We start from the raw sequence: 12,934 nt of genomic DNA on the forward strand, positions 1-12,934 counted from the left end.
ATCATTTTAGACAACAATCACAGCAAGTACCCCTCTTACTACGATGAAACATTCTGAGTTTGTGGTAAATGGTCAACTTGAGGTGTACTGAGCTGCCATAACTTTCTCATTGACCTGTTGACCAAGCTTTACACAACCGAGTGAAGTGGCCTGGGAGAAAAGGGGAGAGCCTGTCCCGACCAAAAACATTCTCTCAAGCAGCGCTGCAGGCACTGTACATCCAACACTGTGGTGATATTGACGCTTTTTTCTTGTTCAAGGCTGCCAAGTAAAATTTCTGGCTTTAGATTTAAAACACATATGGGAGATGACTGACTGACTGCTCTTCCACTTGAAGGATTACATCTAGTGGACACTCACCTCTATGAACAATTTTTATTTAATTAGCCGAAACCTATATTCTTCTTTCTTGCACAGAAGCTCATACTCTCCCTATTAGACTGTAAAAATGTTACTTAACAGTTTTCAGCTAAGAAAAGAAAAGTCAATGGGACCCTTGAGTGAACAAATATTAAGTGAAGGAAATTTCAAATTTTTAAAGTATAAGATTACACAGCCCTCTGGTGACAAAAGGGTCTAGAAAACAGACAATTTTAATAAATTCTGAAAAAAGTTCGGAAACTAGCTAATACACAAATCACACAGACACATTTCCCTTTAAAAGATTATGCATGTGCTTGTAATTTACCTAATAGTCTTTTTGAACTTGGAAAACTGTAACATTGTGAGGATTAATGGAAGCAATTTTAACAATGAGAGCCTAACTGAAAGTGAGGGGAATAGCGGGGGAAAAAAAAAAAACCCCACAATAAAATTACTTACAGCAGCCACAGGGATGAGAATTTCCACAAACAAACCAGCAAGTGCATGTTTTATATCTTTATCTTTTACTTCCAGGAAGTATTGAGCACATTCCTTAGTAAGGAAGCATTAGAAAGATATTGAAGAAAAAGAAGACAAATGTCACTATGCCATAAAAACCACTAGCAGCATCACATTAATTGCCAGTTTGAATTTAAAACATGCAGTGTGTTTAAGTTAGTCTTATATTCCTTGACAATATCGACTTTACAAAACATTAGAAACTTTAAAACCTGTTTCCCCAGCAATTAAAAAGAAATTGAAAGAACATTTGTAATACCAGATAGCTATTTACTGTCTACTCAGAATACAGAGTATTCAGAAGATAAAAGAATATAAATATGCACATTTTTCCTCAGATTATTCTGAAGTTTTAAAAAATAAATGCTTATCTTTATTGAAATTATTAGAAAATAACATTTTAAATATACTCCTTTTCATTTTCAAGATGACTTTGATACAAAGAAAATTTTATAGAGAAATAAATAATCCATACACGTTTGTATATTCCACTATACCAAACTGACCACTCTGGACACAATCTAAAGCACCAATGTGTATGTTAGTTTTTTCAGGATTGAGATCAATGTCAATGGCTGTTAAACAGCTCTAATAAAATTTATGATCAAGTTGCAATAACTTCAGTTACTGTGGAAGCAGCAAGTTATTCATTAGGACAATTTTTAATCCACAATCAAGAGAAGCAAACAAAGAGATTTTAAGTCTTTCTGAAAATTAACTGAGTGTTTTTTAAACAAAGTGTTTCTTGGCATCTCAGTTGTTAAAAAAGAAAAAATAAATATCAAGTAACTTTTTTCTTTAACCCACTGCTTTCATAAAGAAAGAAAATTATTTGATTGCTACCCATTTTCATTTAGTCTTGAATGAATTCATATATTACAGGTTTGTGACATTACTGAGACAATTGAGAATGGGCTCTCATTATGCTAGGTACTCACGAACTGCAGAGAAACAAATGATTCATACTCTGAGAACTTACGAACTAAAGGATGAAGGACGACATTTACCTGCATGAACTGAAACGATGCTTCAAAATCCTCCACGGGATACATCTTTACTCGAAAAAACTTCATTCCCATAATCAAACTGATGATACTTTGTACTATATGAGGACTCTGTTCTTTCTGTCGCAGTTCCTTTAATTCAGTGACAAACTTCTTCCTAACAGCTTGAAACCTGAACAAGGGATATAGATGGCAATTATTTGCAATCTTAGTTACTTTTACATGATGTCTATAATTCTGAACAGATTTCTTTAGTCTGTTAATCGTAACAGCATCTACAGTAAAAGAGACGCAAGCAAGATGAACCCTGATACTTAAAAATCTAGGCATTCAAGAGTGCCTATGATGATCGGTACATTAGAATATACTTGTTAACTGAACAACAACTATTGACTGATACCAGGCCTCATTTCCCCTGCACACAGAAGTTGACAGAAAAGCAATTCAGTATTGCCCTGAAGATTATTTCTTGATTTGTTCAAATTTATTGTGCTGGAACATCAGATGGACACGCCAGACTACACCTGACTACACTTGCCACTAAAGGGATTAGTTACTGGGGTCATTAATAAACGTTGCTATAATAAATAGTCTTAAGTCTAGTGTCATTTTTCCCCAAACGCAAGAAGAGTCAGAGACTGAACTTACTTTGATTGAGCAAGAACCCCTGTCACTTCTGCATATAAGTCTGCAATAATATGCACATTCCCAGTGTTGGTTCCTGAATACCTAAAGAGAACAAGAAAGGAAGGAAAAAAAATAATAAAAGAAGGTGTTAAATACATAGAATTTCTTCTTCTAAACCCCAAGCGTGTTCTCAATTACAAACAAAAGGTTTGTTCCATAGCAAGGCAGATTATTACCATGAAAACAATGAAAGTCAAACATAAAATACATGGGTGGCATTTAAAGTAATGTAGTTTCATTAAGCGGACATAAGAGAAATATTCTGCATACGAAGTTTACTATAGTTATCCAAACTCAGACTTTTCTTACTCTGGCTGGCTACACAAATCATTCCAGATATTCTAAGCATTGTACCGAGCACAGCTGTGTTCTTTCAAGATAGGTTTTCAGCTTAAAGGTATCAATCAGTGTTCGTTTACAGTATTGTCACCAACAGGTTACATGTGAGGCAAAGAATAACAATCACAGCAATCAAGGAGAGGCTGGTAATACCTACAAAGTATTTAAAGTATACAAGTAAAACTTACCCTTCCTTATGTTTAAAGTGCTTAAAAGCCAAGTTTAGAACTTCATGTACTAAAGGATCTGGCACGGGATGAACAGGTATCTGAAACGCAGATATCATTTATATGTATGTAACTATGCGTGTACATACACATGCATGTATGCACGTATGAAGTAAATAAACAGTACTGAGAGATGCCCTGTAGAAATCTTTCCCGCTATTGTGAAAAGATACATCCTTTGTTGGCATACGATATCAAGTTAATTCTGCAATATATGAACATTTATACAACCTGTATTGTCATTCTCTTAAATTACTTTGCATACTGGCTTTTAGGGATTACGTTCATAATAAAACACACAACAGTAATGTAAACACTACGAATTTGTCACCAAAATTTACCAGACTAGGTTAACTATGCATCTTTCCATACTTTCTGCCTTGTGTAGTGTTACTATTACAGATTTAACCTCAAAATGCAATTCATCTCAATAGAAATGAAGACAAAACCAAAAACTAAGAATGCAGAAGAGATGATCATCTCTATTTTAGACTTTCTGCAGATGAAAACAACCAAAACATACAAAAATCTTCCTCACAGTAATTAACAATTTGGTGAGAAACCAAAACCAAGCATGGATTAGAAGGCTCTTTTTACTGAAGTTCTCTTTGACATCGTCACTTCTCTCAGGTTTAAAAGAAAACTATTGCTTAAAAAATCAAAAGTATTCTTTAAAAAAAAAAAAAAGGGCACTATATATAATTAAGAAATCATAATATCTTTAAAATTTCAAAGCAATTTAGATAGGGACTAGGACAACCCTACTAAACATTACTGCTTAACAGTGATTAAGATTTTCACTAAAATATATTAGAAGAAAAGATGACTGTCTTGTCTACAGAAAATTAAGTACTTACTGCTAGAAAATTTCATACTCTTCTGCATCAAGAAAGCTATTTGTACAAGAACTTCCAGTTACTGGAAATGGCTATTTAGATGCATATTTATACAATGAGTAATATGTAGTCATTTAAGCAAAAGATTTTAGTTCCTACATAAGTCATGTCTGTCACCCTCTCTCCGGTTGCTCTGTGTGTATTAGAGAAAGTGCTGGATCATACCCTTTGCACCCTCTAAAACCAGTTTCTAAGAATTAAAAAATGACAGGGCTCCCAGGAAGATGGATGTAATGCGAATGTAAATACATTTACTGATTAAAAAGCCATCCTTTCTGCGCTTTGTTTGACTGCCTAATTGCAGATTCACATTACAGGCAGAACACAGAAACCCTCCTTAGATAATTAATACTAAATTGACTGAAGGACTCTTAAGTGTTGTATCTATGTTTAGTGGCCCGTTGCAGGTCTTTAGCAGAGGAAAATATCCTTATCAGAAAAATACCTATCTTGTCTGGAATACAAGTGTGATAGGCTCACCAAGCATTACAGAGGTCACCACAGACTCTCTTCAAGACCAAAACTTTGGCACCTCTCCTGACATCGGAATCACTGACAACATAGATGTTACTCAATAGAAAACATAGTACCAGTTCAAAATATACAAGTCTCCCATACAATCCTAAACAACCTATTCCATTTCCCTTTTTCTTTCATACTGATAGAAAATTTAGGCACAGAGAGAGCATGAACTAAAGATTTTCTGTAAAACACTAACGCATAAGAGTTTGATGGTTTAAATACTGTTATCTGCATGTCTGTGCATGCAGTATAGGAGTATCACTTTAGATGATTGGTTGGTGCCTCAGAGAAGGATAGGCAGCTCTTTTGTTTTACTGTTTTCGTTTTTCCCTATAATCACAGACACGCCATACACAATCACATAAACATAAATCTCCTACAAATTATTTGCAAACTAAACCATAGTCCTTGCTTTACTTAGCGCAAAAATCCATTTAATTTTCATGTACCTATACACAAAAGACATAAACTAAAGATGTGAAATTTGCTCAAGTCTGCTTCATGTTTCAAACCATTTCTTACACTAATCATCTTCTCCTCTCAAAAAATGGGAGAAAAAAATGCTGCTACTTGAAGCCAAACTCTATCCTCTAGTCCACAGACCAATGCAAACTTTACATTAACAGAAATTCTGCGTGATATCATCTTGCACTACACTATAAGGCCAAGCAAAATTACATAGCCTTTCTAATTTTTTTAAAAAGTGACACTTTAATCTTGTCATTCAATGATTTCACAGTGTATTTCAAAAATGTTTAAGTAGACAAAAGGTGCTGAACATAAATAAAATGCTATTTTTTACAGTTTTGCTGTTTGCAGTACATCAGCAGCTTTGACTTAGTGGATCCAAGATATGTGAACTGAGATACTGCAGGCATGTAAAGAAGACAGGAGAAGCCAAAGGCTTTATGCAACTGAGAGTATAATTACAGCCTTGCATATGCTCATTATATATATGCTTCAGCTTTTAATATAAAAATTTAAAGGTGATCAAAACTGACATTAAAAGCAAAATATTAGGAGAGGTTTGCCAAAGGAAAAGAGCTTACCTGTTTTAGAACCTCTATTAAAACTAAACAAAAAATGAAATCTACAGCTAAGTCCCTCCTTTCAAGTAGATAATCTCTTTCACGTTGTTGGTCATCTCTAAAATAAGAAATCAAGAACACACATATCATACACAAGACTGAACACAAACATTGTAGAGAAGGGGTATACAGGCCTTTCATGTAAGCATTGTTGCACACGTATATAAAATGGTTAGAAAGACTTTGGGGTTTGGTGCAGCACTGACATCTTGCCCCCTCTTGAAAGGGCCTGCCAACAACCAAACCAATTCGAAACTGGACAAAGTAGCTTGGAATTATCAGTGCTCAACTTCCTTTGGTATATCAACTCCAAAATCATTAAGTCATTTCATGCATATCATCTACACAAGTTAAATACTCTACCTCAAAGAAACTCATGCTTTTTCTACAGAGATTTAAGTAGTGACAGATCCAAATACAAAATAATTGCCAAAAAGGTACAAAGTACATATTTTCTTACAAAATAGCACACAAAAATCAAACAGACGTTTGCAAGGAACACTCTTACCCCTTAGATTTTGTGCTAGATCGAGGTCTATATTCATAAGATTCATCTTCTGTTCCATTTTGACGCCTGTACCAGTCAAACAAGGTGCGCAATAAGGAGGGGAGACAGTGCTCTGCTACTGAGCTCATAGAGCTTATCAACTGAAAAAAAAGTAAGAAAAATACTTTAGCATGATAAAGCAATCTAGAAATCCTAGAATTATCATCATTCTTTCAAACTGTTTTTTAATGTTAAAAACCCTATCATTTTACAAAGTGGTAACTTTATGTAACATTTTCACCTAGGACAATTACTGTAAATATGACACGCTAAGTCAATTATTATGATAAATTTAAGCAGACAAAGTGTTCCGAAGCTCATGGGGATCACCGAATCCTAAATTTATACAGATAACTCATAGAAAAACATTGAGAAAATAGCAGAGATTTTAGGATGTCCCTGAATGTTGCCATATCCGTCTCTGAAGAATGCATACCTTTACACTACAAATGACAGATAAGAGATAACCCTCCTAAACTAAGCAAGTATGTAAACTTCAAAATCATGCTTCTTTGGTTATTATACAGACAAAATTCAGAGCATTTTAGATATTCTGCTCTACTTTTAATACATTTGATTGGTCTAGATCTCAAGCTATATTTACTTTCAGCATAACTCCCCTATCTACTGCTTTCTTTCAGAAAACCCATGTGAGTTGTAAACTTATCTGTGAAACAGTGGCAGCAGAAACCATTATAGAAGGAAAACTTTAACATGGTATGAAACTTAAATTATCTAAGTTTCCTTTAACTTAAACTTTAACAGAACTCATCAGTGTCCAAGCTTGGAGAGAAGAATGACTGGAGAAAGACAGCATAAAGCAGCTACAAACTCCCTGCCAGGAGGCAGCAGGGAGCAAGATCATCCCCAAAACACTGGCTGGAAAAGGAGCTACCACTGATGCCATGTATTAATCACCTCTTGCATCTTTCAAATAAGAGGTTTCAATAGAAGCCATCCTCATGCTATAATTTATCTATTATTCACTATTCTGGAAAAGCAAGATAACATCAATGCCATTATTTCTTTGTCCTCATTTGAAGCATCTTGGTTTTTCAGGTTTGGGGAAGGGATGGGGGCAGGTTAACCATATAGAAACCTCAGGAGGATCTCCTTCAACCATCTGAATACTTTACTCAGCTTGTTAACCAGTCAGCTATTCAAGTCACAAGAATTAAGTAGTATTCTTGACTCTCTGAAAAATCCTTTAATTTCATAAAAATATGGAAAAACTTTCTCAAAATGAGTAAAATCATATTCTTATTCCGTAAGTTCATACAACTTTAAATCCCAGTATACAATACAAACTACATATACTCCAAATCTGAACAGGAAATAGGCTTCATTAAGAAATTTTTAGTAGAATAATGAGATTACTTTTTTTCTTATTGTCTGTCAATAGGACACTCACAAAGAAGGGATTCAATGGAAAAACTAGGCATGCCTGCTGCAGGAGGGGCACACACATTGAGCTAACTGCATGAAAAGATGAAGGCAGTTATTGCAGGAAATACAAAACCATATGAAGCCTTTTTAACACAGAAAAGAAACAAGCTAGAAATACTCTGTAGGCTTGCTATAATGCCTTGCATCTCAGAACAAAGGCTAAATTTTGATTATATCTTCATTCTTATACTAACATACGTTGAAATCTTTTATGACTTGCTTTGGAAACCAAGCATGTTGTAATCCTGTTCCTTGTCCACCAATATCCATACAAAATAAATACCCAGTCAACCAACCAACTTACATCAGCTGTCTAGAAGTGGACAGTGAAAACCAGCTCAATTTTACCACTTTAAAATTACATGTGATCTGAAATGAAGCAGGGAGTGATGAAAAGGAACATGTACAAATTAAGATGTTTCTCAAAAAAATTTTCTGATGTGGCAGAGGTCTGACAAACTTCCTTGGGAAAAAAATAATTGCAACAACTTGTGAAGAGGGAGAGGAGAAGAGGAAAGAAAACCTATGAGGAAGTTTGAGACACTTGTGGGTTACTATTAAAACTATTATCCTTCAGTAAGAGGAAGCATCAGAAAAGAACTCAGAAGTCTTGCTTTGAAAAATCTTCATTGAGATTTCATGTGCAAGAAATGCCTGTTGCTTGCATCAGCCTGTGGTACTCAAACATCTCCGCTGACCTCACTCTAGCTCTGAGTAGAAATCACAAGTGAAAAGCATTAATATATTTTCAAAAGAAAAAAAAAAAATTCAGAAAGCAGAAAGAATGAATCCTCCTCACAAATTACTAAAGTGAAGGTATTAGACTCGGCTTAAAATCATCAGTGTAACTGGTAATCCTTAGAATGAAAGGTAAACTTGATGAAGAAGGGATTTATCACCAACCACAGCAATCCAAAACGTCTTTTGCCTTCAGAATTTACTGTCAACTTCCATACCCGAAATGACCTAAACACAGGGGAAATACTTTAATTTCTCTTCCTCTAAAAATAACAACCTTTCTTTCTCGAAAAATGATGATATATCCAATACATTGCACAGAGCTATGTTCATACACACACCATAGGACAGGAACTGATTAAGTGAACGCTTAAGTTACCCTGTGCTGTTGATGTAAAATGACCCCACAAAGCACTTCTACTGCTCTGCCGTCCTTCTAAACTGATCAAGATAGTAGTAGGAAAAAAAAAGAAGAAAGTTGCATTTTAAGCTTTACGAAACATTTTTCTTAGGTTTTCCTGCAAGCTTACACAGTATATTAATACTGCTAGCATTCACAAACGTTCCAGCAGTTAGGTAATTTACATCGTCTTCCACAGACACAAGCTGTATCACATGCATTAAAAAAAATTGTCATTGGTACTGGCATTATGAAACATTTTCCTCTTGAAATGAAAAATCAGTTTTACATTATAATTATTTATTTCCTGCCAAGTTTTGCACCCTTAACATTCTAATGAAGAGGCACTGGAATTATCAGGAAGATGAAATCTTTGCTCATATTACATAGCTGCTAAGCAGAACATGAGCTATATGGTTATCCTTCTTATTTAAACTAATGATCACGCTGCTTGGACACTAAATCCAAGATCATCTTATATAAAAATTATAAGAAAATACTTTTATTTTAGCATTAAATTATGCCTAGGTTGAAAACAGTAATCCACCCAAAGAGAGATCCTGTAATGCCCAGAAGGACAGGGTGGCACTAGTCATCATGACATATACTTATATTCCTTGGAATGAAACAGCAAAGCATGCTCCAGCCTTAAAGGCTGTGACCAATCACTAATTGCTGCACTTGACATACCTAACAGTACCTTGAGAGGTAAGGAGAGAGAGATGCAAATTATAGTAAGATGCTAGAGCCCAAATTATCCTGAAAACACAGCTGAAGTTGTGCCTAGTCATGAACAGGCCTGAACCCCAGCGACACATCTGCTTTCAGTCACTGAGACAGCCAAGATATGCTTCTGCATGATCATAAAGTTTTGGCATCTTAGGACATGAGTAGGAAATTGCCAAGTATGATTCCTACAACAAACAAAAGAAGAAAAATACAAGCTATTTCAGTTTCAAGCTGTATAAGCAAAAATATTTTAAGAAATGCAATATATGCTCTATAAAAAAATTCCGCTCCGGTAGCTTCTTGATGTGCTAGGAATGATAAAGTGAAAGCACCAGTACTAAAATGCTAAAATTTTTAACCGTTTAGAATTGTATCAACATAAAAATTTCCTTCTCATTTTCCAAAGTTCCATCTCTTTCAGCTAAATTTACATTTTTGTTCCAATCAAAACCTCAATGACAAATAAAAGAATTGTACTATTTGAAAAATAAAAACTATTGATTTTGCACACTGGGATCTAATAGCAGCTCCCTCTTGCTCTGGTTATGCTTCCAACAGAAACAACCTGCAGTCCCATTAAACAGCTATTTTACTTTTTCATGATAGGGACAGGCAACACTACACATCTTCCTCCTCTGTCCCTCTTCTCATTGCTTACTGAGCCAAGAGAATGAGTGTTAGATAGATACCTTCTTACTCCCAGAGTCCCTCTTCTGTTTCAGTCACACTCTTTTTATTCACAAAGTACATCATTTACTAGCCCAGACACCGTACCAGTATGGCTAAAGCCACTTTTTAGACTCGAATTCCTAACTCCGTAAAGATCTCTGGGTGAACAAGGTCGGCCCAGCAACAACTCCAGCTTCCCTGATGGGTGCTGTGGCTGTGCACTCTGGTCCTCCTCTCTCCCATGCTTTGTCAGTCTCTTCCTACTCTGCAACCTTCTGCACTGCTGGAGAACTGATCTTCATATGGGTTTCATACACCCAGCAAAAAACAGAAAAAAGCAGTCTTAATTCCTTTTGCCAAACAATGTTCAAAATTCCCTATCAAAATTCACGATCCCTGTGACCACAAGGGAGCCTTTCCGCTCTGACCCTCTAAAGTAGTTATTCAGTACCATTAAAATTCAGATCTCGATCAACCCAAAGTAGCTTACAAATAACAAAGGAACAAAGTGAGAACTCACACACATATATACACACAATCAAAATGAATTATTTTTAAAGTACTACATTTTTCAGAAAAACAAGTTCATTTTTATATTACAAGATTTCAACAGTTACATGCTTTATTTTTACTTTTCTTCACTTAGCATATTTTTAGAACCTATATGTATTTTAATACGTCACTACTAGTGATTTACAAAAAACATCCTTAAGTACAGGAAAATGTGGTGGGTAGTGCCAAAGTTAATAGAAAAATATTACTGATTTACAGATTTCCTTAAATCTTCCCTATCATGCATGTTACCTAGCTTTTGGTCAGCTTTAAAACAAAATACTGTAGCTACCAAAGAATTTATGCCCTATTCCCCCTCACTCATTTTCCTTGCTTACAAGTAAACTTTCATTTAGGAGATAATGGCCTTTCAGCAGGTCAGATTAGAAAATATTAAAAGGCTATGTGAGGTTTTTGGTGGTGGTTTCGTTTTTGTTGTTCTTTGAAAAGAAAATTATATACCAAATATTACATGCTATTATTTGTTTCTCTAATGGGAGGAGGCAAGAGGTGCACGGATGGCTATTAATTGAAAATTAGAGGCAGATCCACAGATTTCACTGCAATGTCTAACACCTGTTTCAGAGGAGTAACAGAGAGCATGAAACAAAAATCCAGTTACAGAAGAAATGGACAGAACACTAAACTTCATACAGTAAGAAGCTATTCCGTAACAGTTAAGAGCAGGAACAGGCAATTAAGGGGGCTTCATCTGAATGCTGCCTCTCCATTACAAGGAAGTAGTTACGGGGCAAAAACATGCCTATACTATGAAAGAATTTGCAATACAGACAATAAACATACAAATTGAGCAGAAAGTTATTCCAGGTACAGTTCATTTACAGTAAGTGAAACAGAATAGCCTCACAGTGTGACTATATACTCAGCAAAGGACAAAGTAACATTTTGAATCTACCTTATGCCTTCTGCCACAGGATCAAAAAGCCACCAGTAAGAGCCATATTACTGAAATTAACACTATTTGCTTATAAAAACAGAACCCCAAACACTGAAACAGTAAGTGATAGAGGCTGAGGTTACACAAAGCCTGTTGACAGGAATAGAAACAAATTCAGTCTTTTTGTCGACTACCATATTTCAGCATCTTTCCTCCAGCAGCTTTCACTGCTACCTTCAAATAATTGATCTATTCTAGTAGTTTCTTACTATCTTATTTTACAATGGAAAATGAAGTCTAACTAACATTCACGGTCTACATCTTCTCACACTGATTTAGACGTGGATGTTCCAAGTTATTACAACAGTGGAAACGCTATTCTACAAAAGCAAAGGCCACCCCTTAATCCAATAAAAACTGCCTTCAATTACATGTCTCTACCTGATCAAACTGAAGATCTTCACCTCTTTGAAGAGATCTGGACAAGAGTTTTTCCTGTAAAAAAAAAAAAAAAACCAACAACACATGAATTTCACAATGCAACGGACTGTTATCAAAGATGGATTCCTTCTTTCTCAGTTATATTATGAAGAAATAACTTTTAATGTGAATATTTGAGTTATTTTCCAGCTAGAATAATTTCTGAAGATGTGGATTGTACTTGCAAAATAGAAGAATACAGATCTAAAATTATTTCGGTAGCATAACAGTAATCATGTTAAAAGACTGACAAACAGAAAATGTCAAACACCTCGCCCCATCAGCAGGGCCTACAGCAGCGTGCTCAACAGAGACAGCTGGCGGCAAGTGCCAAGTGTAACTTTGAAGGAAAGCCATTCCCATCTGAATTAACATGCATATTCATGTTCATATAAGGCAGCTATTGTAAGCTGTAAGAATGAATTTTAAAATACCTTCTCAAAGGCAGAGACAACCGTTCAATGCATTTCCAATTTGCATTTCCCCTGAACTGCAACGAAAAATAACTAGAAAACCCAGTCCAGGAAAAGGAGAATGTCAATAACAACTGGCTTCACATTTGAAATAACTTTGTAAGGTACAGAAAAGATGTGTTATTACTAGAATTTAATTGTTACAATATTACATTGCTACCAGTAGAGCAAGACATTCTGTTCTGTTAAAAGCGAAATTAATTTATATTCCTGACAAAATAGTTTAGTGAGAATTAAAGCATTAAGAAAACAAAACACTCATGAACTATAACAGTAATGTAATAGTAATTCTTACTAGTCATTGTGGAAAGTCCCAAATTATACAGTTACAAGAAATACAACTTTTACAGTCTCTTG

General features: G+C 35.1%; 1 protein-coding gene across 1 annotated transcript in view; it reads right to left on the reverse strand.

The window, feature by feature from the left end:
• LOC104165850 (protein furry homolog-like) overlaps positions 1 to 12,119 on the reverse strand; it is a gene marked incomplete at both ends in the record, with an annotated part of 47,818 nt that extends 35,699 nt beyond the window's left edge. The window contains 7 exons of the mRNA XM_009705605.1: positions 823 to 915; positions 1,890 to 2,058; positions 2,535 to 2,615; positions 3,101 to 3,180; positions 5,607 to 5,703; positions 6,154 to 6,293; positions 12,066 to 12,119. Coding sequence (XP_009703907.1) covers positions 823 to 915; positions 1,890 to 2,058; positions 2,535 to 2,615; positions 3,101 to 3,180; positions 5,607 to 5,703; positions 6,154 to 6,293; positions 12,066 to 12,119 — 714 coding nt within the window. The remainder of the gene's footprint in view (positions 1 to 822; positions 916 to 1,889; positions 2,059 to 2,534; positions 2,616 to 3,100; positions 3,181 to 5,606; positions 5,704 to 6,153; positions 6,294 to 12,065) is intronic.
• Between the last annotated feature and the right edge of the window lie 815 nt (positions 12,120 to 12,934).

This window comes from Cariama cristata, unplaced genomic scaffold (genome assembly GCF_000690535.1).
Source record: "Cariama cristata isolate BGI_N322 unplaced genomic scaffold, ASM69053v1 scaffold8548, whole genome shotgun sequence".
Lineage (NCBI taxonomy): Eukaryota > Metazoa > Chordata > Aves > Cariamiformes > Cariamidae > Cariama > Cariama cristata.